Below are 24,925 nucleotides of genomic sequence, written 5' to 3' on the forward strand. Positions count from 1 at the left end.
TATAAAGATCAAACGCCACGGATATTTTTGGCCGACGATGGTTAAGGACTGCGAGAAGTTTTCTCAACGATGTGATAAATGCCAGAGGCACGCACCAACCATTCATCAACCCGCCGAGCTCCTCTCTTCCATCACTTCGCCTTATCCATTCATGCGATGGTCCATGGACATCATCGGACCTCTACACAACTCCAAGCAGAAGAAACTTGTCCTCGTACTGACAGACTACTTCTCCAAATGGATCGAGGCGGACTCCTACGCCAGCATCAAAGACGCGCAGGTCGAGAACTTCGTCTGGAAGAACATCATATGCCGCCATGGGATACCTTACGAGATCGTCACAGACAACGGATCGCAGTTTATTTTGGCTCGGTTCGAAGGATTCTGCGAGAAATGGGGAATTCGCCTCAGCAAGTCTATGCCTCGGTATCCTCAGGGAAATGGACAGGCCGAGGCGGCAAACAAGACGATTCTCGACGGAATAAAAAAGCGCCTCGACGCGAAGAAAGGCCGCTGGGCCGACGAATTGGAAGGAGTATTATGGTCACACAGAACCACGCCGCGGCGGGCCACGGGAGAAACACCTTTCGCCCTTGTCTACGGCACGGAGTGTGTGATTCCCACCGAAGCCGAGATCCCGGGACTGAGAAGACGCTTTCTCCCCGAGCAGGAAAATTCCAACACTCAGATGATGCTGGACGAACTGGACTTAATTGACGAGAGAAGAGATTCAGCTTTGATCCGTATGCAGAACTATCAGAATGCAACGGCTCGGTACTACAATTCTCACGTGAAGCATCGCCGCTTCCACGAAGGAGAGCTCGTACTACGCAAAGTTTTCCAGAATACCGCCGAGCAGAACGCAGGTAAGCTCGGTACGAATTGGGAGGGACCTTACACGATCGCAAAGGTAATCCGTCCCGGCGTCTACGAACTCATCAACATAAACGGCAAAGCGGTACCTAGATCCTGGAACGCAATGCATCTAAGGAAATATTACCGCTAAAAACCTAAGGTACGCATGTACTTGAACTACGGGGTGGCTTGATCCCTGAAAAGGGTACGTAGGCAGCCCGTCCTCGGACGAGTTCAGCTACCCCCCCTAATTAAAAAAGGGGAGAGTGGGTCCGTATACTTATATACTCCCACTAAATTTTTCAAATTCTCTAAAGTTTTTACCCTTCGGGTTATCAAATCTTATCCACCTCGGAGATTTTAACGGTCATCTTATCGACCTATAAAGCTAAAAGTTCGTTCGGACGATGGCCACGTCCTCGGACAGAAAAAGCTCTTTTCACCGCCTCGGTTACAGCGCGCTATATAAACAGTCGAGACGATTCGGTCGGAGATATCCTGCCATAAAGAAATTGTCTTCAGAAAACCCAGTTGACTTCGACACTGGTACCCCAGTCCGCTTCTAAGCACTGGCTTCGACTATATCAGCTCGGGTCGCAACCGATAAAGATTAGTCCTACTTAATCAAAACCCAGTTATCCTAACACTGGTGCACGATTCATTTCACTTTCGGCTCGAAAGTTAAGACGTTTGGATTTAACTTCTCAACGAGCAATTCTTAAACTCGGTTAACTTAACACCGGTGCATGATTCTTTTCGCTCTCGGCTCGAAAGATAAAACCAAATATTTGACATTAGTTTTGAATTCAGTTCGGAAAAATGTTTAAGAAAAATACTTGTCTTACGATTACGAGGTTCATTTGAATATGAAATTCAATCCTGGAAATACAGCATATAATATTCAAGGGATAAAGCCGTCCAGGCGTGTCTTACAAAAAAGAGAATAAAAAGACATCTCGGGATCAGATCGAATCTTGGTTAACCGGCGAAACTTGAGCTACCTCGGTACCTCGGTTCGAACCCGACTGGTCGGCAACACCTATCGCAGCCGCGGCACCCTCTATCGAACGATTCCCGAAGCTTTCGTCGACAGAGTCTGGGGAAACCGGAGGAAGCTTCAAGTCCTCTCGCAGCTCGGTCCCGAGACGGACGTACTCATCCTCGGCGTCTCCATATTCAGTCGTCCATTGAAGGACCTCGGCTTTCTCATCCTCCACCTTTTTCCCTTCCTCCAACTCGGCTATCAGCTCGGCATTGGCCCGCGCTTGCACCAAGTACATATAGCGCGTAGACACCTTCCCGTACTGGTCCATCTTCGCCTCGATAGCCTTGACCTTCTCGGCAAACTCCCTTTTGGCTGCCCTCCGCTCTCTGATAATCTCCTTCTCCCGGAGAGCCTTCTCTTCGGTAAATAACCGATGAAGGCGTGCAATCTCGACCTCGAGCTTTCTCCGAGTTCGCAGGCTATCCTCCGAAGCCTTCAACCGCTCCACCTTCTCGGCCTTGGCCGATGCCTCGCCTCTTGTTTAGCCGCAATCGCCTCAGAAATCCTAGCCTCTACTTCGGCTCGGGAGATCTCCGACTTTTCACGAGCAAGCTCGGATTTCCGAGCTCCAGAATCGTAGGCTCGAACCATGGAATTCATCGAGTTGAAGGCCTGCAATAGAACGAGAATCGTCAGCAAACAAGTATGGAAACGATAGAAAAACACGCAAGGAACGAATCTATAACTTCAGAAATCCAGCAGCGGTCTCACGGTAGTTTTGTGCCTCCAGCAAGGCCTCGGGAGCGGAAAGCGGCGGACCCGAACAAGAAGCGATAAGATTAGCCGAAGCTATCTTATCCTTGTAGATGGGAACTTCACCACGGCTCCTCTTCTCCCTTCTGCGTCCTCCCGAGCTATCACCTCGGGGCCTCTTCCCTTTTGCCTTAGCCTTCGCCTCGGCACCCAGAGCTACAATCGCCAAAGCCCCTGCTGCGGCGGGAACTTCCACATCCGGCCGAACATCACCAGAGGCCTCGGGCCTGGACAAGTCTGCAGCGACCCGAACCTCCTCAGTCTCCTTGGCACCATCGGCAACCTGCGGATCAATGTTAACCTCAGGCGGAGTTGACGGTCCGAAAGTCGCCTCGCAAACCCTTTTCTCCTCGGCCGCCTTTCTTTCGGCAGCTTTCTTCGCCCTCAAAGATTGCGCAGCTCCTTGCATTTCAATGAGGTGATCTAGACGGTGGTCGGATGATTCTGAAGAAGATTGGCAGGGAGCTCCGTGCAACAAACGCAAGGCTCTCTCAATCCTTTTCTGGGAGAAGTGCTTCGTCCAATCGCACTTCCGAGCTATTAGTTCGTCGTGGTGGTCTAGAAAGCCTTCGGGAATGTCTTCGAGAAACGACGGGTTCCGATCTGCATGAACAAGAAAAACGGTCAGTAAAAAGGTTAAAGCAAAACAAGACAGCAAATACGGCTTCGGGCGTAGTACCGATTTGTCTCCACTTTCCAACAATTTTCCCTAAGTAGTCCTCGTGGACACTATACTCATTCAAGGCTACGAAGAAGAAATGGTCGGTGTATTTCTCATCCTTGCTCGGGAAACCACCGATAACCCTCCTATTTGGCCTCGGAGATATGTAAAATCTCTCAACAAGGCCCGGTATGCGCCGGATCTCTAGGAGATTCCTTAAGTGGCTTAGGTCGACGAGATTGACCGTCTCAATACTTCGGACTAAAATCCCCACTAGATGCCGCAAGCCTCGGGTCGTTATCTGGGATAAAGCAATCTTGTACGACCACAGAAACGCCAAAATCGGCCTCGGGATTGGAAGCCAAAGGTAGCAATGATAGAAGAACCCCTCGTAAAGGGTAAAAAACCCTTCGGGTGGATCATCGGCTCGCTCATTTGGAGTTGGAAGTCTGAGTTCAACCCCCTCGCTAAAACCAAATCGAGCCTTGAGATCCCGAAGGGAATCCTCCGTGCATAAAGTAGAACCCGGGGGATCAGGTTTCCTAGCTTTCTTGGCTCGTTTTCTCTTCTGTTGACCCTTGGCTGCTTGGACTTTAGCTTGGAGCAACCTAGCCGCCTCGTCAGAATCGTAGTGAACCTCCTCGGCCTTAATAGGAAGTAGAGGCGCCTCGGGGGCATTTCGCCAGCACGATACTCCAGCTCCACCAGCTGCCGGTGGATGGGTCCTCCTTCTACTCAAAATCGCCTCGGGATCATCAGGCAAATCCTGATCCCGAGCCACATTTGCAACCGCATCTTCCCGAACGATGAAACGGCTCGGGTCTTCTTCCCGTGAAGCCGACTCTGCATCACTTCCACGGTACAACACGATCTGATGGTCCGTGGTATCTGCCTCGGGGTCGCTCGAGGAACTCTAGACCATCTTTCTCTTGTAGACGGGAAGATGAGTGTCGCCTCGGGGCGAATCGCTGGAATCAGATAGAGACATTTTCTGGCTCGGGAGATTGAAGAAGTTGATCGGAGGAACAAAGCTCGACAGATCGGAGAAATCAACCTAGATCTAATGACGGCGGCGCTACGACGGAAGTATAACGGAAAAAGTAGAGAAAATGCAAGAACTCAAGATCAGAGAAAGAAGAGAACGAACCTTGAAAATTTTCCTTTGCAGTTGCGAAATGAGAGAATGAGTCGGAGACTTAACATTTATAGGGACTTAAGGCGCGTCGGGTACGAACGAACCAAATAAAAACATCGCGTCCGCGTCTAAGGCGCGTCGGGCACACACAAATCAAATAAGATACTTCGCATCCACACGAATCTCGGTAATCAGCGAAAGGACCTTTCCACTTCTCGAGAAGGAATCCCAACCGTCACACGCCAAGAGAAGATGAAATGACAGAGGAATTCAAATCGCCAAAAACTTTAAAGGGACCGAACTGTTCAAAGTAAACGGCTCGGCCTAATTGTCATAAAGCTCGTCACGCTCGGTTCTCCAAACTAACGAGTTGGGGGGCTAACTGTTGTGGTCGGATTCCATCCTTTTGCGCCGAGCCAGACTTAGAACACTTCGGGAGTCTTTCAGTGATCACCTCGGGGTATCGCATCATTCACCTCGGGATATCCATCTAATCGATTTAGTATACCCGAGCCCATCGCCTCGGGCATACCTTTAACAAGTAGTTTCAAGTACCCGAGCCCTTCGCCTCGGGGATACTTGAACAAGACGTTTCAAGCACCCGAGCCCTTCGCCTCAGGGATGTTTGAACATTACGTCTCAAGCACCCGAGCCCTTCGCCTCGGGGATATTTGAACATTACGTCTCAATCACCCGAGCCCTTCGCCTCGGGGATATTTGAACGTTACGTCTCAAGCACCCGAGCCCTTCGCCTCGGGAGTTTCTGAGCCCATCGCCTCGGGGACACCCGAACAAGCCATCCTAGAGTGACCGAGCCAGTCCTTCCTGTGTACCTGAGCCGATTGCACAAGTTTCTCCGAGGTGAAGTCTTCATCATCGCCCGAGTTAAAGACTTGGTAAATATTCGCTTTCAAAGTACCATTTCCAAGCAAGGTATCATTTCCGAACAAGAAGGATCATTTCCGATATACCCGGAAATGATAAGAGAGAATCTAGAAGGATCGACTCAAATCAGGAAATCTCCCAAAGACTCCGAAAAATAAGGAAACTATCCTAATCCGCGATATTCTGAGCCGACTTCAAGATAAATGGAAATCTTCCGAGAATATCGCTGGAGAGGCGGTTTATCACCCCTATATAAAGAGACTCAAGGCTCAATCAAAGGCAAGCAACATCGCTCTAGAATTTACACTACGCAAAGCTCTCACAGCACAAACACCTTTTCTTTTACGATCAACTCTTGTACGATCAAAATCATCTTTTCGTTAATAATATCAAGAACACCATCTTTGGTATCAATCGTTTCTGTTGTTCTTTGAGAATTCACGATTATCGTATCCCTAAAATAAAACCCTAGACAAATCTTGATTGTGTTAGTTTCGACTTCCACATATGCCGAGAAGTATCCTGTTTTCTTTGACGAACTTCTCACACTTAGAAGTTCATTCAGCTCGGGGACTCCAATGACGTAGCCAGCCTCCGCCGCAACGGTTATAATCCCGAGGATGGTTCGGAGGAGATTGGGGGTTAATTGAGGTAAAGCAATCTCGAGAGCCGCCAAGAATCGAACTAGGGCTTCGGGAAGGGGGAAGGTCAATCCGCAGCCCTTGAAGTAAATTTCGTAAACACAAAAGTAGCCGACACGGTGGTTCTCCGGGGATTCCGTAGGATCGGCTATTTGCGCCTCCGCTATAATTCCAGGAGGAATTTGACAAAGCCCCTTTAATCGCTCAAGGGATTGAAGAGTACAGGTGGATTTGTAATGAGGACCGGCGATATCGTTAGGACGAGTGCATTCGTCATTACTAGAACGCCTCTCGTCGTAAGACGGAGATTCAAGTCTTTCAGAATCAGAAGTCATCAGATAAAAATGAAAAATTCAAGATCCGGCGAAGAGAGGTTCGGTGAAGAAAAGTAGAGAGAAGTTTTGATTAAAGCACAAAAGTAAAAGAAGGAAGTAATGTGAAAAGAAGTTACCTCACACAAACTAATGATGAAACCGCCTTGGAAGTTGTGTGAGAAGTGGGAAGGTTTTTTCCCGTTTTAATAGTAATTAATTAATATACGGTCATAATGATGACAGATGTCAATCGGGTAAAAATGGCTAGTGCCGAAATTAAAGGAGTGATGAGATTTTCGGCGGGAAATCAGAAAGATTCTCGAGCGCAATCTTTGGTCATTTAAAGCATTTAAAGTCCTCCGAATTGGAATGACACTTCGAAGAACTTAGGGGGCTAATTGTTGGTGTCGGATCCCGCACCAGAAGTCCGAGACCAACCAAAGATTGCCACGTAGTCAAGATAATGGCCCATAAAGGATAAAGCCCATTGGACCCGTGAGCCGAGGGAACGGTCGAAGTGGTGACAACCACTTCGAGAATCCGAAGTGACTGCACTGTGACATGAGTTCGGTGTAGAAGACACGGGTAAGTCGGTTCGAGGACAATTGGGCCAAAAAGGCGAGGCCCATGAAGATCAGAGTCAACTCAAATTCAAACGTTGAGCATTAAAGTCAAAGAATCAAAACGGACACATTTAAGAAGGAATAATTGTACTTAATTACTCATTTTAATGTCGTTTCTCTATGTATAAATATAAAGGCCAAAGGCCATGTAAAGGGGATCTTCCTCTGAAGCGAGAAATACGATAGCAATTTTTGTAGCAATTCATAAGCCTTTTACGTTCTTATTTTTGTCCCTCAAGAATAATCTTTCCTACTAATAAAAATACTTGAGTGTGTGAATCCGACATCCACAGTTTTCATATCAGACCGCCATTCTAGCATTTACAGCGGTTTAAGGAAGGTATAAATGATTAACCAATTTCACAGATAGAAATTTACAAAATATTAACCTCTGTTTGGCTATGTAAGTTAACTAATGGGCATTATAATTTGGCTTTCAGGTTTACACGGACGCGAATCATGCTGCCTGTACTGTTCATCTGTGGAGGAATGTAAAGCATTTGTACAAGCTCCAAACCCTAGCTGGTTTAATGTCAGCTGCAGCCAGAGCCTATGTAGTTGATGACTTCAACAAAAATTTCCTCCAAATTCAAAAGCTAAGCCCAGGATGTGCTGCATATCTTGTTGACATAGGTAGGTCATTATACTACATATCATGGTTATATATATTCAAGGGGTATGAGGACTTAAAGATATATATTTATCTCGTTAACATAGGTTACACTATTTTAAAATATATAAGAGTTGTACTGCTTAATTAGTGTTGCTAATGATTATGTAGGATTCTCTCATTGGACAAGGGTCCATTCTATGGGAAAGCGGTACAACATAATGGACAGCAACATCGCCGAATCCTGGAATAGTGTACTGAAAGAAGCTAGAGATTATCCATTGATATGCATGCTTGAATACATTCGTACAACTCTTATGGATTGGTTCGCTTTCCGTAGAGCCAGGGCTGCACGGTCACAAACCACCTTAGCTCCCAAAGTTCGCAACTTAGTAGAAGCTAATTTTGAGCTGGCAATGGCCATGTCAGTAAGGCCAATAAGCGAGTTCGAATTTCAAGTTCAAATTACAAGTGGTGAATGTTTCACAGTTAAACTAGTAGACGGGACTTGTACCTGTAATGAATTCCAAAGCCTTAGCATTCCATGTGCCCATGTGATAGCAGCAGCAACAAGCATTGGAATTAGCGTGGATAACTTTGTAGCACCGGCATACTTTGAACACACGCTTCGACTTTCTTATGCCGAGAAGATTTATCCTATTCCATCTGTCGGGGGACCCGATAATGCGTCTGGTACTGTAGGGGATCTTAATCCTCCTTTTGTGCGACGTCCACCGGGCAGGCCTAAGAATATTCGGATCAAATCTAAGGGGGAATTCAAGGTATGATTCTATTCTATTTACTTAACAAGTCTATTCTATTTATCATCATCAAATATTCCTAACACAATGTTTTGTATTTTAATGCAGCGCCCTCGTCAACAGTCTAACAGGAGGTGTTCCCGTTGTTGTCGCCCAGGACACAACAAGGCTTCCTGTAAAAATGCTATATAAGCATTAGCAACAACCATGGGTTTTAATGAAGGTGTTCCAAAGAAAGTTTTTGGAGTGGGCAAAATAATGGTTACCGCAGCAAGTATAGATGCGATGATGTATATATGCAGTGGCTGTGTAGTCCAAAGCTATCACAAAATACTCTGGTATATCCTATCATGGTATATACCATAGTATTTTGGATGATACGCTTATCTATCTATCTCTATGCAGTGTTGTAAATAAGGTTGTGATGCCCAAGAACACCATGTTTTGAAGATTGTAATATATTATAAACCCAGAAATGGTTTAATGTTATTTTGATGCCTAAATAGTATTTTGGATTTTAATTATATGTTGACTAAAAGTTTGATTATCAATTCTGAACATAACAAAAACAAATCAGAATTAACCTAAATCTAAATATTATAGAGACTACTAGAACTATATAGCAACTTCTCAAGGAAACATCAAATACTTTTTAACATAGTAGCAAATCATCCAAATAAGTTTACAATAATTAAACAGTAAACAACATCCAATCCAAAGATTTGATACTAGGAGTACAAGATAAAAAGTAAAGAATTCCACCATTTTACTACATAGAAGTCTACAGAGCAATAGGAGTTGGAGAAAATGCACCATTTTACTACATAGATGTCTACAGAGCAATAGGAGTTGGAGAAAATGCACCAAATGCTTCAATAGCATACTGTTTTGCTGCAATTTGGATCTTTTCATCGTCAAGTTCCCTGTAATAGGTTTGCAGTGATGACACTGCGTGCAGCTCAAGAAGAACAATCGATACAATCCCAACCAAACCTGCATTACAAAAATAAATTGGTTACTGTACTGTTCTGTCTACATAATATTTACTAAGAAGGAAATAGACCAACCCAAAGCAGAACAGTGGAACGGTATGGTAGGCCTTAAGATAGACATAGGGTCAAGCCTTGGATTGTGGGCAGCCTCATTGATTCCATGTCTGGCCAAGAGATAAGGCAGCATGATTGAAAGATGTTCAAGATACTGACTTATTTGCTGGTCACTCAAGCGTCCTCTGTTACAATCAAGGACAAGAAGCTTCCACGTCTTCAAGTCAATGACCAAACCGATCCAATGCTGTCTCTCAACTTGCATGGGGATGTAGACAACATCAACCTCATGCATCCATTTTGGTCTTGTAATAAAGGGAGCAATGGATACATTGGAGAAGGAAAACATCTTCCTGTCTGGCGATCTCACAAAGCGATTGTACTGCCGGTACAGCTCAGACACAAAGGTGGATGGTAGAAAATCAAAACGCAGAATAGGTGTCGTATCACGACGTAACTGGATGAACTTGACCAACATATCCGCACTCTACATTTAAAAACAGTCATACTCAGTGATACAATTGATGGATCAAATTATAGGTCTATTATATGACAAAATAAGTACATACCGACTCATCAAGAAAACCTATGGCTTCGTAAATTTGGAGAAATTCTATGTTATCCACCACCATGCCCCCTGCTACATCATAACAGCTGCAAAGCACATGGACTATCCACATTAGATTAACTGTAAACCAACAAACATCAATAGACATTTTCAAGATGTATTTCTTACGTTGACCTTTCCATCTGCTTAAGAAAAGCTTGCACTTTCACTTTACTAGGTGGAGTAAATGGATCAAAATCACCTGTAAATAGCATAGCTGTAGGTATCTCTCTTGTCCTGCTAACGTCAACACAATCATCTTCCTTCCCAGACCTGTGTCGTTTATTTCTTCCCTGCCCTATAGGCGTAGCATCAACACATATCTTTGTGATGCTGTCACGTACACGCAAGCTATGTCTGCTTGGAAGTTGCGAGTTCCCCACTCCTGCCTTACGCTTCCTAGTTGACTTATTAGTCCTCATGGCAACACCTTCTTGTGTCAATCCTAAAGAAAAAGTAGGTGCATCTAACTCAGCGGGACTCTTCGTAGAATACACAGTAGCTGGTTCCTAAAACATATTGAACCACACATAAATTTCATCACTTTTAAATATGGACTTAAATGAAAGAAATAAATATTCACCCATACATTTTCTTCCGCCAACACAGGTCCACCCACTGCTTGCTGGGTTAGACCAACTGAGAATGTAGGTGGAACTATATCTTCTAATCCAGACATCTCAGCGTCCCCAGCTTCTTCCTCCACAACCTTCTTGCGGGGCTCCTGGTGAAACAAACAACAGCTCTCTCAGTTGTAAAGAAAGGAGCTCTCTCGCAAGTGAACACTAATAGTAATTATGCATATATAAGTGAGGCAATCCCAACAAATCAACACAAGAATAAGGGATGCTATACCCTAAGGGATACAACCTAAGGAACCCAAACAGCCAAATTAAACACACACCATATAATAAATACATGTTGTACTATTTGAATAGAAAAAGGGAAGCTATACCCTAAGAGATTCAACATAGGGAACCCAAACAAACAAGTTAAACACACAACAAATAATATTTCATATTCAACTATCTGTATAGAATTAGGGAAGATATACCCTAAGGGATACAACATTAGGAACCCAAACAACCAAGTCAAACACACAACAAATCAATACAGCGAAAACAATACAACATAAAAACATAAACATACCTTCTCAGGTCTGGGAAGTTGCGTTACTGAGGCTCCAACCCTAGGCTTCTTATTTGTCTTACTCTTACTCCGGGTAACACTAGACTGCGATGGTTTCTTTCGACTCTTAGAAGAACCAGCAGATCCGGGTTCCTTACACAAATATCAACATTATATTAGTTGTTATATATGAATACACATCTCTCTGTAATTAAAAACAGTAGCAAACTGAATACAAGTAGAATAGAACTAACCAATAGACAGATATAAGCAAACAAGGCAACATACAGGTGGTCCCTAAAACATACCTTATCCCCAACAGCTCCAGTCTGAGGAACCTCAAATCCTTCAGGTTCAGTTTCTTCAGTAGGCATCCTCTTTTTGCATTCACAACCAGAAGCTTCAATCAATACAGCAATGTCTTTCTTTAAATCTGACATTGCAGAATCAATGTACCCCTTCATTTCCATCTTGTCAATATGATGAAGCCTGAGATAGCGTTCTTCAACCGCATCTGTTGTTTCTTTTATAAGCGCCTGTACTGATACATACCTCCCATCATCAGCAGCAGACTGACTTGAATTGTGGGCAGTTCCAGTGGCCCTGGGGTCTTCCTCGTCCTCACTAGACACATCTTCTCCATCGACTTTTGTCATTAGAGGCTCACTAGGCTCAGCTTCAATCGCAGCAGCATCCCTACCACCAGTCCAAGTATTATGTTCGAAGGGATGGTCATCATGCACCAACTGAACAAGATGTGTTACTTCTTCATCATCTTCTTCATCAGAGAAAGACAGATCCAACACCTCCTCCTGGTTTTCTTCATTCAGAATGGATGTAACTCGGGCCTAACATGAAAAGCAACACATATGTATTACTTTTGATATATGGAAAAGTATGTAAACATGAAGCTTCATACACTACAGACAGTCTAATAATAAAAAGAGAAGCATACCTGGCCTGTTTGATCAACCATACGGGCATTGTGGACATTGATACATAAACTCCTTTCAATAACATTCTGAACAATGTCTGTAATTGGAACTGCAGGATCATGAATGTTAAGCCCAACAAAAGGGCTTCGGATGATCATTGGACAACACGCAACAGTTACAAGCACTAGAGCATGAGAGAAACCTTGAATGGCACATGTCTCATTCACTAACTGTCTAGCAGTCCGCGCCTTTGCACTCACAACAGTCTTTAAAAAAGATTCACGCCCCCATGGATACTTCAGAAATGCTTCAATATCACCTACCATTGCAACATGCTTTGGACTGATGTTTGTCTTTGCACAAGTAGGACAAAGAATGCCATCCACCAGAAGCAACAACGCAAGTCTGAAACGTGTCTCATCATCTTTGTATTTTTTCCCTAAAAGCAACTTCTCCAGAATCCATGTTGTTGTAGGCTTAGCAAGATTGCCGAATAGAGATTTCCACAAAGCAGTCTTCAAATGCGCTCCTCTCCTTACAACTATTCCCCTGCCCCTGTCGGGCTTAAATCCAGTCTTCCCACAATTGAGACCAGTTACAAGAGCAAAATCCTCAATGGCATATCTAATTGGCTTACCCGCAAACACCCACCACAACTCATACTTTTTGTTGGTCACCAACTGCCTCGAAAGGAGGTAATGCACAAACATTACAGAGAATGTGTGGTTTCCCATCAACATCAAAGAACCAAACTGCGAGTTACACAACCGCTCATTATCAGCATCCGAAAGCGCCTGCTTTATGTTCTCAATCCACCGCAGATTAAAGTAGTTATTCACCCTATGCCTTCCAGATGGCTCAAACCCAGTACAGAACATACGTTTAGGCAACGGCTCTTCTTCCATTCTTCACCAACTACAGACCAATAGTTATCGGAATTAAAAAACAAAACAACCAGAAATTACTGTTGCAGAGGCGAATGCGTGGAGAAAGGCTTACCGTGTGTTGAATCTAACAGAGATGAAGCACAGTTGCAGAGAACTAAGACTTTATAATTCCGAAATTGGGCTCCACTCCTCCGGCACACCGCGGCAATTCACTTGAGAAAGTCGATAGATTGAGTCAGAAATAGATATGGAGCAATCGACAACAGTTATAGAAATCCCAACCCTCGACTTACTCAGAAACAAACGACAACCGCTAATCTGGCGACGGCAAACTTCTAATTCCGGCGACGGAGATGAATCCCAACCAGAAGGTCGATTCCGGTGAAACCCTAACTCTCTGTTTTCTCTCGCGACGAAGTTGTCGTTTAATTGGCGGGATTAGACATCGACTTGTCTTTTCACTTTTACGGTTCGTGTTTCTCAAGGTTGCGAAAGTAGGCAACTGTTACTTATGCAATGAGGGTAAACTTGTCTATAATACATGAAATACATGTAATATCGACGGTTCATGGTTAGAATGGTTATAGAGTGAATTATAATTTTTTTTTTGGTTATAGACTGCAATTCCCTAAAAATAATCATGTTTGTTCAAACAAAAAAAAAAAAAAAAAAAAAAAAAAAAAAAAGATAATGTAGGTTCTGTTTGGAAGAAGTAAACACTTACATAAGGTTCTTGAAATCTTTCTTGGAGAAAGATACAATGTTGATAAAACTGAAATTCTCAGACATAACATCAAAGCAAACGATGGAACGTTTTTGGTCAATGATTGCTTGATAATACAGTTAATGCATATTCCATCATCTTCATGAGGATAATGACGTGTGCAACATTGTATCTTTATCCAAGAGTCCCTAATGTCAGAACTTGATACTCATGTGAGCCGCCACTAGGTAACCAGGTGATCATAATTAAGCATAACTTGAACTGTTTTTCAATTGGATCATAACCAAAATAAGTTTTTTTCCTTGACTGATGAACCCCGTCTGATGTCAATTTGGGTGTTGTTGCATACTCTCCATGAAGAAGTAAACACTTATATAAGCTTCAGATCATCTACAAAGTTTGAAAACATATAAACTCTACGATTGGAAAACCCTTTAAATTCTGGAACATCAAGTCTTACTTTTGTGATAATTTTCCTCTCGAGATTGTAATGAAAAGTGTAGATAAACTCTTCTTCGTAGTATGGGTACGATACAACTCCTCCATGACTAATCATTCTAGCTGGGGCTACAAAACCGGCTTCATTCAACAGCCATTCAAGGGGCACTTCGTAGATATGCTTCGACCATTTATGTTTCTCGGCATCCTCTAAAACCCACAACTCTGAAAGACTATGGTTAATAGCCCAATCACTTACACATAATTTACCCTTGTAGTTCATCAGAATCAAAGGTCTATCAAACTTTCTTGCCAAGTCTTGTTCAACGTTAATAAAACTGAAATTCTCAGACCTAACATCAAAGCAAACAACAGTATGTTTTTCGTTATTGATCATAGCAGGATAAAACAAGACACCATTGATGCATATCCCACTATTATCTAGAGGATAATGAAGTGTGCAACATTGGATCTCCCTCCATAAGAAATTTTCCTTTATGGTCCCTAATGTCAGGACATGATACTTAGGGTACCAGTTTTCTGAGCTGCGACTAAACCAGGTGATACGCAATACCTTAAACTGATTGTCGATTGCATCATAGCCAAAAGAATACTCTGCTCTTCCCTTTATCCGCTCTGAGGGAATCCTTTTTATTGTCACTTTGGGTGCGGTTACAGACTCTCCGGTGATGGGATTAGAAATCACCACCCATGTATAGTTCCCAAGATGGTTACTTTGAAGATATTGACCACAGACCAGTCCGCAGACAGGGCAACATAGTTTCTTTAAATATTTGCCACAAGTCCTATGATGAAGGGTGGCTACAAGAAAAGAATTTGTATCAAGATTTTGAGGTAAGAGTAGAAGAACAAGTTTTCTCCATCGTTGAAGGTGAAAAGGAGCTTCGGTGGAGTAAAAGATTTGATCGGGAACAACAGGTTGGAATTTGGACGACGAATTATGGATGACCAGTGCTTCGATACACAACGACACCTTGCTATAGCCTTCAGCGACAATCTCGACAAGATATTGAGGACGAGATCAACAGGGAGTGGATCAGAGTAAGATCGTTTACTCTGCTGCTTCAGATTACTCATGGTGTCTAAACCCTAGATTTTGAACACAAGCTGCTCTTTCAGTTTTACATGGCTTTACCCTATGCTTCAACCATACTCCATAAGATGGGCTTTGTTAAGGCCCAATACCTACTCACTAATTGTAGGCACCATTATTTAGGTTCGTTATTATTTATTTGTTAAGGCCCAATAAATATATCATTGTATGTTTAGTTTCAGACTTTCAGGTTAGTAAAAACATTTTTATCGAAGTTGATGTTGACTAAACCAAGTCAAAACCCCAAAAGCGTGTTCCACTAACTTGTGTCCCAACTTTAAAGAAAATCTTGAACCAGTCTTGATTCTAAATGACATATTTTGTCGTGACTTGTGGTGCGAGAGACAAATTCTTCAAAATTAATGAACCTCCAACCAGCAGAATTCAACATCAAAAACCTCTGTTTAACTCATCTCATTCGTTTAAAAAGCTTCACCACTTTCAATAAAGCATCGATTGTTAGGGTTTTTATCAGTTCTTCTACTCTTCATCACAATCTTTGTCTTGATGTAAGAATCTTTCGCTTTCCTTTCTTTCCACGCAAAAAGTCTTGAGTTATTTTCCCCTTTAGTTTTGATCCAAACTAATTAATTAGGGTTTCCACCATTTGTCAGCGACATGGACGAAGAATCTATTTTCAGCAAATTCGAAGGAGAAGAGACGATGGGAAAAGTTCTTCTATTCGCAATCGTATCAATTTTCACAGGGATTCTGTTCCTCCTCTTGCTTCATCTCTACGCTAGACTCTTTTGGTGGCGTGTGGAACAACATTTCAACCTAAACCTTATCCAATCCGACGAGCCTGGTTCCACAGTCATCGGACGTAATCCTCGACGACGTCGTTTCGTCTTTGCTCAAGGTCAAGAAGATCCTCCTCACAACGCCGGTCTTGATTCTAAAATTCTCCAATCGATCCATGTTATTGTTTTCAAGTCTACGGACTTCAAAGACGGGTTAGAATGTGCCGTTTGTCTCTCCGAACTCGTTGATGGCGACAAAGCTAGGGTTTTGCCAAGGTGTAATCATGGGTTCCATGTTGATTGCATCGACATGTGGTTTCAATCTCATTCCACTTGTCCTCTCTGTAGAAACACCGTTGGTTCCGTGGAAGAGACGATACATGGAGGAAGTGAGGGTTTACCTCAAAATCAAAACTTTGAATCAGGGCACTCGAGTAATCAGCATAATACATCTCAAGATCAGAGCCCTGTTCTTCGGTTTTCGACAGAACCTCTGAGTTTTCCGACAAATGTTCTGGTTTGGGGAGATCAGAATCAAGTTAGAAGTGCAGGCCTCGTTGTTACTGAAGAATCCCCTTCTGGAAATTTTGCAGATTCGTCTAACGATCATCAACAAGAATCTAGTAGTACCAATACCCATATCAGAGCACAAGAAGTGAGGGCGGTTGTGGTGGACATTCCGGCGAATTCAAGTGAGAATTTACCCGAGAGAATCGACGAAGAAGAACCTAAGTCACCGATGTTCACGAGGTTAAGATCGCTTAAGAAGTTTTTGAGTAGAGAGAAGAAAGGTGTAGTTTCCGTTATTGGTTCAAGCGGGACCAACAGCAACAATGTTTGAATAAATAGGTAATCTTGAACTCATTCAAGAAATGTGTAGTTTGATTTTTGAATTGGTTATTTTTGTATATGAGAAGTGTGACATAAACATTCCATGTATAGTTTGATTTGATTCAAATCTACATTAGTTGTTTTCTTAGAAGAGATGATGATTACGATGGTTGATATAGTTTGAAATCCAATTCTTGCAATGGCAAAATAACACTATATGAAAAGTAATGTTGTATATAAAGGAACAGACCAAGAACGTTTCGACTTTATGAAGTTCTAAGCACTTTCATAGGTGCCACATTCTCTATATAATCTATAAAGACATGAACGAGAGGATGCTCGGATGCTTCAAATCCTCGTATTTCAACTCTACGGATAGTGTTCCTCTCGGGATTATAATAGAAAACGTAAAAAGGGTTGAAAAGAAAGTACGGAGACAACACGATTTCGCCTGTTCTAGTTAGTCCAACAAAGCGTAAATCAGTGTCATCAGGCTCCCACCATCCATTGGGGAATTCGTAGATACGCTTCGACCATGTATGTTTATCAGCATCCTCAAGAATCCACATCAGTATTGCTCTAGTTTTTCTATTTATTCCTTCATAGTTGTAATTAAATAAAGGATGATAATCACCCTGATCATTTTGAGCCTCAAGTAAACCCAATTTACCATTGTAGTTAATCAGAATCGAATCACGTTTTATCACCATGTCATGTGTGATGTTAACGAAGCTGAATTTCTCAGACCTAACATCAAAACAAACTATCACAGAAACCCCATAACCACGGACCTTCGCGGCTGGATAATACAAAACACCATTAATGCATATCCCATCAAATAAAGGATAATGAACTTTGCAAAACTCAGTATTCCTCCATAGTTGTTTTCTATTCCCTAGTGTAAGAACTCTCGGCGATATATCATATATTCCACAACGACACCAAGTCATACACAAAACCTTGAACTGTTTTCCGACCGGATCATACCCAAAATAGCTTCTCGACTCAGTTCTATCTATTTTCACTTTCGGTAAGGGGACAAGTTCTCCCATGCTGAGATTACAAACTGTTGTAACTGATTCTGTCCACTTTGTATCTTGATGACAGATCAATCCATTGGCAGGACGACAAACTCGAGAGGAAACCTTTGTAGGGAAATAGGCTAGATAATCGGCAACAATATGAGACGAGTTATCATCTGGATTTTGAGGCTGAGGGGAAGAGTAGAAGAACAAATTTCCATGATCTTGGAAGGTAAACAAGAGCCTTGGACGAGTCCAAGACTTAGTCAGGAACTGCTCAGTGAAATCTGGACAACAAAGTATGGAAGACCAGAACTTTGATACGCAACGAAACCTAGCTATAGACTTTGGTGGGACTCTCAAGAATATATCGATAAGGAGATCGATTGGGATCGAGTCTGAGAATTCTCTTCCTGAGGTTGAATATTGTGTATTGGATCGGTGATCCTCCGTGACGATCTTCTTAAGCTTTTTCATGGCGCGTTGGCTACGTTAAAACCCTAGATTTTTTTTGGCTATAGACAAAGGAAAACGACTTTGGCTCTATTACTCTTCTTCGATTTCAACTTTATTTATAGGCAAGACATGAAAACCCTTCTTAAGTCGATAGAGAAAAGGAAGTAAACCCTAATTCAGAAAATAATTTACATGTAAATTGAAATACACAATATGGAAATTAAATAAAAGTTTTTCTTTTCACATTGTTTTATTTGATAAAATTTTACATCAACAAATTGTACTTAATTAGATAAAAGAAATATATCATCATGAGACAAGAATCAAAGATAGTAAGTGAAATCTCAAGAAAAAACAAGAGTGAAAACATAACCTAACAAAGTAATTAAACACAACATAACAAAGCTTTGAAACAAGATTTGAAATCTTATAAGATAAAAGCCCGTAGAAATAAGAACTTCTTGCAAGTGCAACATCATAATAGGATTAAATTAGCTTTGTTTTTAAGATAAAATCCAAACAATCTTACGAGTAACAATATCATAAGAGCAGAAATCCAAAATATAAAGTCTCAAGTTGCAAAGCCTTGAACACATCATCAATCACATAACATCAAATTCTACATAGTCCAGAAAAGTGTGTACAAAAGTAAAATGATGCTCAAACTCTTCAAATCCCTGAATATTCAAACTTGTAACAGGTTCCTCTCGATATTGTAGTAGAAAATGTCGAAAGGGTTTGAGAGATAGCCCGCGTACGGCGAATACACAATTTCACCGGTAACAGTCATTCCAACCATCATGTGCGTGTTGACTATTTTGTCGCAGAAAGGTGGCAGGGCGCATATACGCTTGGACCATTTATGTTTTCCAGCATCTTCTAGAACCCACAACGCAAATTTTCCTGTACGCCAACGGATATCCTGATGTGCACCTAATTTACCTTTGTAGTTGAACAAAGTTAACTTCTTACCACGTACCATGTCTTTATCTAATTTAATAAAGCTGAATTTCTCAATCTTAAAGTCGAAGCAAACTATCTCATAAGATCGAGATTCTTTAAAAGAAGCTTCGTAATACAAAACACCATTTATGCATATTCCATCACCTATATAAAAATGGGGTAATACTGGGTCTTGGATCGTCCTCCATAAACGTTTTCCAGTCTCCAGTGTCAAAATACGATGAGTATTGGGTATTCCATAACGTGACCATGTCATACACAACACTTTGAACTGTTTGCTGATCGGATCAAAGCCAAAATAGCTTTCTCCAACACCGGTGGCTTTCACTTTGGGTAAGGTTTTAGACTTCCCCGTGAGGGGGTTACAAATCACCCGCGCTTTTATTCTTCGCCAATTCCTTCCCCACTGAAGGAAGACCGATCCACGGAGTGGGGCACTGACTTCAGAGATTCCAGCTCGAAAATATTTGGGAAAATGCTTATAAGGGGTGGCTACAAGAGAAAGAGAAGAGTTCTCATCTAGATTTTGGGGTTGAGGCAAAGAGAAGACAAATGACTCTTTATCAACTTGTAAGGCAAACAAGACTCGTCGACGAGCTACTTTCAGGAACAGCTCCGTGAAATCAGGACCGCGAAGTATGGATTCCCATAATTTCGATACGCAACAAAACCTAGCTATAGTCTTTGCCGGAAATCTAGAGAATATATCAATAAGAGGATCAACTGTGATTAGGTTTGAGTAATCTCTTACCGAGTTCGAAGATTGTGTGATCGACAGATCCTCTGAGAACTGCTGCTCCAGATTTTTCATGGTGGATGTTCCAAACCCTAGAATCACTCTTTCAGAGCTTTACACGAACTTAAGCGACTTTGGCGATTTTTTTTTTCCAATCAACTGGCTTTATAGTGGAACGATCATAAATGGGCTCTATTCATTTAAGCCCAATACTTAATCACCGATTTTTGTCCATTTACGTGTTTTGTTGGCTCTGATTATTGAGTTTGAGCATATTTTTATTCATCGATTTTTGTCCTTACTTTTTTTTCTTTCTCTTGTTCCAGAATCGTATGAAAAAATGGAGAAGCTCATACATAACAGTTTGATTAAACAAAATTGAAGCTTAGATACGTTTATTTTGAGTTTGCCAAAAAAAAGATACGTTTATTTTGCATTCCATTCAAAATATGGTTGATGAAAAAAGAGTAAGAATAAAAAATGCAATGGAAAGAAAAGAAGAAGAAGAAGAAGGGACGAAAAGACCGCCTTCTGTTTTTTTTTTCATGGTGTAAACTCTAGAGTTTACAGGAATGACATGATCAAGTTTTTATTATATTTTCTCTTCGATGAATTTATCATAAAAGGCCCAATTTTATTGGATACTCTTGCATTCAGTTTAGGTACTTATGCAATATATAATGTTTAAGTTTAAACATATCAAAATCCAAACCAAATAAAAATAATAATAATTTGTTAAGTATACTGAAAAATCAAAGTCGAAGTCTTAACACCCATAGTGTTTGTATCATAATATAAGGGATCTCTGCTACTAAATTTTACTAAAAGCATCATTAATAAAATCAAAGTCGAAGTCTTTACACTAATTTTAGTAAATTAGTTATGTTTAATATAAGGGATCTCTGCTACTAAAGTTTGTATCATGTTAATAGACCAATGGTGTTTGTATCATTGTTGTCCACGCTTTTTATCTACTCTTGTAAACAAAGATAATGGTCATGAAAACTAATAAAGTACAAGGGATCTCTGCAAATACAGATGATGCTTCCTCACTTCTCAAGGTTCTTACTTCTTAGCTTTGACCGATTTAAGACGTGTTGTAGTTAAACACCATTTTAAATTGAATTTCACTCCAATTTTTCTTGTCATTCATACCAAAATATTACATATACTGTATTACTGTATATATATGTATTCCAGTCCAAAGCACAAACAAACAAACAAAAGCTTTGGATTCTAAAACTGATTTTAGAGGACTACACATTGACCAAAAAATATATAACATAAAGACAATTTTTTATCTTAGCATTGGACCGGGCCTGGTAACTACGTGTATACAGTATATGTATTTAGTATTTAGATTAGCATAAAAAAATCATATATCACGTGACCGTATCACATGATCTCATTGCCCAAGAGCGAATAATTGGAGAAGAGAGCAGTCAAAAAGAAGAGCAGATGATCCCATTTAGACAATTCGTAAGATCATAATAAAATATTAATGATGAAATGTATAAGCTCAAGAGAAAATTGTATACAAATACAATAAAGTATTAAGTTAAGTATATGCTTGTATAAATATCTCTTGAAATCTTACCATAATTAAACCCTAAAGACTTATCTTCACAACAACATCGAAACAAGCTAACTAGCTCACAGCCGCCATGAAAGAAGCTTTGAAACTTGTCGCTATTGTGCTATTAACTCTTGTTATTTTAGCTTTATCGGGTCGACCCGCTCCCAAATCTGCGATACTAGTCGGGTCATCATCTTCTCGAGTATTTCGGAATCGCCCCAAAATGAATTCATTCGATCAAATAGACCCTAGTCTCCGGAAGATTCCACGTAGCGGCGCAAATCCTACTCAGAACAAGTAGCAACTCGTTATAACAGGTTTTAATATAGTACACGTTTGTCTATACTATACATATATGCTAGATAGATTTTTCGATGGAAGTAACCAAGAAGAGATTCAGAGATCTCTATAAATCTTTAAGGTTTTTTTTTCATGTAATATATATCAATTCCCTTTTAGTATTTCTCCTTTGTAATCTTTTTTTTGTTCTTGATAAAACTCGCCTTGTAATCTTGTTATTGTAACTTTGAATCGTGTTGACATTCAAGAGTAGACGTGTAACGGGTATTGAATTAAACTTTTATGATTTCTACCATGAAATCTAATTCCCAAGATCATCTAGATTCAATTTAATTCAACCACACACTTTCTTGTAGAAGAAGAAAGACTAACCTTGATCCATTGCTTAATTAGGCTTGTAATGGAATCAATTCACCAGTTGATTTCTTCTCCCCTTTGACCTTGTTCCTTTCACGTGATCTTTGATGGAGAAGATCACTAACCCTTTTGATGTTTTTGTGTCTAGTTATTGTTCTGTTTCTGTTTCTCTCGTGAGGAGAACAAAAACGTAACATTTGACGTGTTTAACACCACACATATATATACATGTATATAGCATCTACCAAGGGTTGTATTGGTTCGTAATAACCACCACTTTAATAATGCATGAACATAACATATACATGTATATATATTACTTATAAAATATAATTAAGGCAAGGGAAGAGGGTTATCAATACACCCGAATTCTAATTCTTTAATCGAAACCGATCCATCACGGTATCGTCTTTAATATTAGAATCTTTAACTTTAATATAAACTTGAACTTTATAATTAAACCAAAAAACACATAGGCCACATAGAATAAAATATTCTTACATTCTCCCACTTGGCCTTTGTGTCAAGTTAATGGTTTAATAACTTTAAGTTCTATCATTCTTTCGTTAATTATCATCGAACTCAAAACATGTGTCTCAAAGATGTACGTACGAATTCTAGAAAATTGAATTAAAGACAGGCTATATACCAAATAGCAGATGTTGTTGAGTGTTGACCCTTTTTTTCCTTGACAAAAGAAAAAAAACATTATTTTTTCTGCTAAATCCTCCCGAGTCGACATAAGGAATTACAAACATAAGAAGCCTAGTTTTGAAAAGATACGGCCCGTTCCATTTGTAAAATAGTCTTTTTTTTTGTACCTATGTAATTATTAACTTCGACATTTATCTTGGACCTTATATTTATAGGTAAATGTTTATTTAGTTATTGTAAGTTCTCGTATACTGTAACATATTATGATATTATGGATTGTTATGGTTCGTCAAGATCTTATAGTATACATTAATGCGAAAAAGGTTCCAAAACATGCAAAAAGAGATAGAAAATTAAGAAGTCATTTTATCTTTTATTTGTCCAAAACAATCCCATTCTAAAAGTTGTTTTTAGATTTCCTTATGCAGCATATGAATATGCCCAAACAGAGAAGACTAAATAGCAGAACCGTCCCTTGAACCAAGTGGGTTTGACGAAAAATAAAAAAAGAACCAAGTGGGTCAAGCCCATGCATGTGGCCAATAATATTTTTTTTTCAGATCAATGTTAAACTGTTGGACGACATTCAAACATAATATGATTGACTGTTTCTCCTTATCACAATCACACTTAAAACATCGGATATCATAACTTACTAGATCACCTGTACTAAAGTACTGGTTGAATTTTATTTATTATAAAATTTATATAATATATATATATTAAAATTAAGTTTTAATATATTATAATAATAAGTGAAAAAATATTAATTTTTTTGTCAGTTCCTATATACAATATTAGAATAAATATAGATTTTTTCTATAATACTATATTGTGGATAATTTTTATTTAAGATATGAAAACAGAAAATAATTTTATTTTTTAAAAAGTAATATTTTTTGAACAATGAGTTAATTTATGTTAACAACCACAAAATAAGATTGCATATATTTCAGTTAGATCAAAAATTAAAATATCATAAATGAATCGCATATAAAACATAGATTATTTTGAATTAATTAAGAAAAATAGCTATTATTTTGAATTAATTTAGAAAATTCTTTTTCAATTTATAATTCTTTGGTTGTTGAAATAGAGATTTTTTTGAGTTAATCTAATTACAAAATTTGTTTGAGATTTATAATTACGGAATTTACCAATTATTCGCATAATCGAATATGTTATAAACATATATTTAGTATATAATAATACCAAAATCAACCCATGCGTTTAGTCTATATTTTTATTTTAAAATCTCAATATTTTATTTTAAAATCTCAATATTTTATTTTAAAGGGAAATTGTTAAAAATGCCCCTTTTGGTGTGCCCCTTTTCAAAAATGCCCCTTTTAGATGTCCATTTTCAAAAATGCCCCTTTTTAAATCTGAAATTTTTATAAAGTTTTATTAGGTTTATAAGGTACTTATGGATTGTAACTACTACTTGAAGACTGGATCCAAATATTTATAAGGTTTTATAAGGTGTTTTTAAAGGTTTTACAAGTTATTTTAAAGGATTTTTAAAGTTTTTCAAAGGTTTTACAAGATATTTTAAAGGTTTTTAAAGGTATTTAAAATGCATTTATAAGGTATTTATAAAGTATTTATAAGATTTTAGATATATAGAAATGTAGTTTGTGTATGTTTTAATAATGTTACATACATATTTGGGTAAATCTTATAATTTTAAAAGCATTTTTTATAAGGTTTTAAAGAAGGGGCATTTTTGAAAAGTGGCATTGAAAAAGGAGTATTTTTGCAAAAACCCCTATTTTAAAATATTACGTGCACAATCTATTATTCGTTAATTCTAAATTTGTTTGAGGAATCAAATTTTCAAATATTTAGAGGTGTCAAACCATATTAAAATGTTCTACACTATTTTTTAAATATTCTAAATTAAAATCTTTAAATTTTTTTTGTAGTTTATAAAATTATGAATTTCAAAAAATAAATTATATGAAATTAAATATAACTATTCAAATAGTTATAAGGATCAAAACTCATTTTATCATATAATATATTATATTTAATCCGCTACCTATTATAAATATTTTTTAAAATAATCAAATTAGAGTATTTATAATTTTTAACTTTTTTGAACTATTAAGTATTGATGATATTCTCT

General features: G+C 39.5%; 5 protein-coding genes, 2 long non-coding RNA genes and 2 pseudogenes across 7 annotated transcripts; 2 read left to right on the top strand and 7 right to left on the bottom strand.

Annotated features, from left to right (window-relative positions):
- Window positions 1-1,817: 1,817 nt before the first annotated feature.
- On the bottom strand, window positions 1,818-3,062 carry LOC110224472 (uncharacterized protein At3g60930, chloroplastic-like). Its single transcript, XM_021010560.1, has 3 exons — window positions 2,625-3,062; window positions 2,439-2,512; window positions 1,818-2,376 (listed from the first exon to the last, which is right to left on the bottom strand). Exons 1-3 carry the CDS (start codon window positions 3,060-3,062, stop codon window positions 1,818-1,820), a joined length of 1,071 nt encoding a protein of 356 aa, XP_020866219.1.
- Window positions 3,063-8,048: 4,986 nt separating this feature from the next.
- LOC110224983 lies at window positions 8,049-8,786 on the top strand. The gene is made up of 2 exons (XR_002329423.1): window positions 8,049-8,304; window positions 8,392-8,786. It is a non-coding gene; the product is annotated as an uncharacterized LOC110224983 (long non-coding RNA).
- A 129-nt stretch (window positions 8,787-8,915) lies between these two features.
- LOC9330524 lies at window positions 8,916-10,752 on the bottom strand. Its single transcript, XM_021014858.1, has 4 exons — window positions 10,526-10,752; window positions 9,899-10,445; window positions 9,351-9,816; window positions 8,916-9,276 (listed from the first exon to the last, which is right to left on the bottom strand). Exons 2-4 carry the CDS (start codon window positions 10,043-10,045, stop codon window positions 9,116-9,118), a joined length of 774 nt encoding a protein of 257 aa, XP_020870517.1. The 5' UTR covers window positions 10,046-10,445; window positions 10,526-10,752; the 3' UTR covers window positions 8,916-9,115.
- Window positions 10,753-11,200: 448 nt separating this feature from the next.
- On the bottom strand, window positions 11,201-13,474 carry LOC110224545. Its single transcript, XM_021010733.1, has 2 exons — window positions 12,020-13,474; window positions 11,201-11,912 (listed from the first exon to the last, which is right to left on the bottom strand). Exons 1-2 carry the CDS (start codon window positions 12,902-12,904, stop codon window positions 11,241-11,243), a joined length of 1,557 nt encoding a protein of 518 aa, XP_020866392.1. The 5' UTR covers window positions 12,905-13,474; the 3' UTR covers window positions 11,201-11,240.
- A 130-nt stretch (window positions 13,475-13,604) lies between these two features.
- LOC9330525 lies at window positions 13,605-15,499 on the bottom strand (annotated as a pseudogene).
- Window positions 15,491-16,864, top strand: LOC9330526 (RING-H2 finger protein ATL60). Its single transcript, XM_002891726.2, has 2 exons — window positions 15,491-15,671; window positions 15,777-16,864. The coding sequence occupies exon 2, from the start codon at window positions 15,781-15,783 to the stop codon at window positions 16,741-16,743; it is 963 nt and encodes a 320-aa protein (XP_002891772.1). The 5' UTR covers window positions 15,491-15,671; window positions 15,777-15,780; the 3' UTR covers window positions 16,744-16,864.
- An 81-nt stretch (window positions 16,865-16,945) lies between these two features.
- LOC9327835 (F-box protein At5g65850) lies at window positions 16,946-18,389 on the bottom strand. The gene has a single exon (XM_002894419.2). It carries the CDS (start codon window positions 18,230-18,232, stop codon window positions 17,000-17,002), a length of 1,233 nt encoding a protein of 410 aa, XP_002894465.2. The 5' UTR covers window positions 18,233-18,389; the 3' UTR covers window positions 16,946-16,999.
- Window positions 18,390-18,662: 273 nt separating this feature from the next.
- Window positions 18,663-20,062, bottom strand: LOC9330527 (annotated as a pseudogene).
- Window positions 20,063-21,377: 1,315 nt separating this feature from the next.
- LOC110225235 lies at window positions 21,378-22,600 on the bottom strand. Its single transcript, XR_002329636.1, has 2 exons — window positions 22,159-22,600; window positions 21,378-21,770 (listed from the first exon to the last, which is right to left on the bottom strand). It is a non-coding gene; the product is annotated as an uncharacterized LOC110225235 (long non-coding RNA).
- Between the last annotated feature and the right edge of the window lie 2,325 nt (window positions 22,601-24,925).

This window comes from Arabidopsis lyrata (assembly GCF_000004255.2).
Source record: "Arabidopsis lyrata subsp. lyrata unplaced genomic scaffold ARALYscaffold_1, whole genome shotgun sequence".
NCBI lineage: Eukaryota > Viridiplantae > Streptophyta > Magnoliopsida > Brassicales > Brassicaceae > Arabidopsis > Arabidopsis lyrata.

Excerpts from the sequence above, each read along its gene's own strand:
- LOC9327835 (XM_002894419.2), bottom strand. The coding sequence starts at position 18,232 with ATGAAAAAGCTTAAGAAGATCGTCACGGAGGATCACCGATCCAATACA.
- LOC110224545 (XM_021010733.1), bottom strand. The coding sequence starts at position 12,904 with ATGGAAGAAGAGCCGTTGCCTAAACGTATGTTCTGTACTGGGTTTGAG. Across the intron at positions 11,913-12,019 it reads TGGTTGATCAAACAGGCCAG|GCCCGAGTTACATCCATTCT; the intron begins GTATGCTTCTCT and ends TTTTCATGTTAG.
- LOC110224472 (XM_021010560.1), bottom strand. The coding sequence starts at position 3,062 with ATGCAAGGAGCTGCGCAATCTTTGAGGGCGAAGAAAGCTGCCGAAAGA. Across the intron at positions 2,513-2,624 it reads CTCCCGAGGCCTTGCTGGAG|GCCTTCAACTCGATGAATTC; the intron begins GCACAAAACTAC and ends GTTCTATTGCAG. Across the intron at positions 2,377-2,438 it reads TCCGAGCTTGCTCGTGAAAA|AGGCGAGGCATCGGCCAAGG; the intron begins GTCGGAGATCTC and ends CGGCTAAACAAG.
- LOC9330524 (XM_021014858.1), bottom strand. The coding sequence starts at position 10,045 with ATGTCTATTGATGTTTGTTGGTTTACAGTTAATCTAATGTGGATAGTC. Across the intron at positions 9,817-9,898 it reads TAGGTTTTCTTGATGAGTCG|AGTGCGGATATGTTGGTCAA; the intron begins GTATGTACTTAT and ends TTTTAAATGTAG. Across the intron at positions 9,277-9,350 it reads GTTCCACTGTTCTGCTTTGG|GTTTGGTTGGGATTGTATCG; the intron begins GTTGGTCTATTT and ends TTTGTAATGCAG.
- LOC9330526 (XM_002891726.2), top strand. The coding sequence starts at position 15,781 with ATGGACGAAGAATCTATTTTCAGCAAATTCGAAGGAGAAGAGACGATG.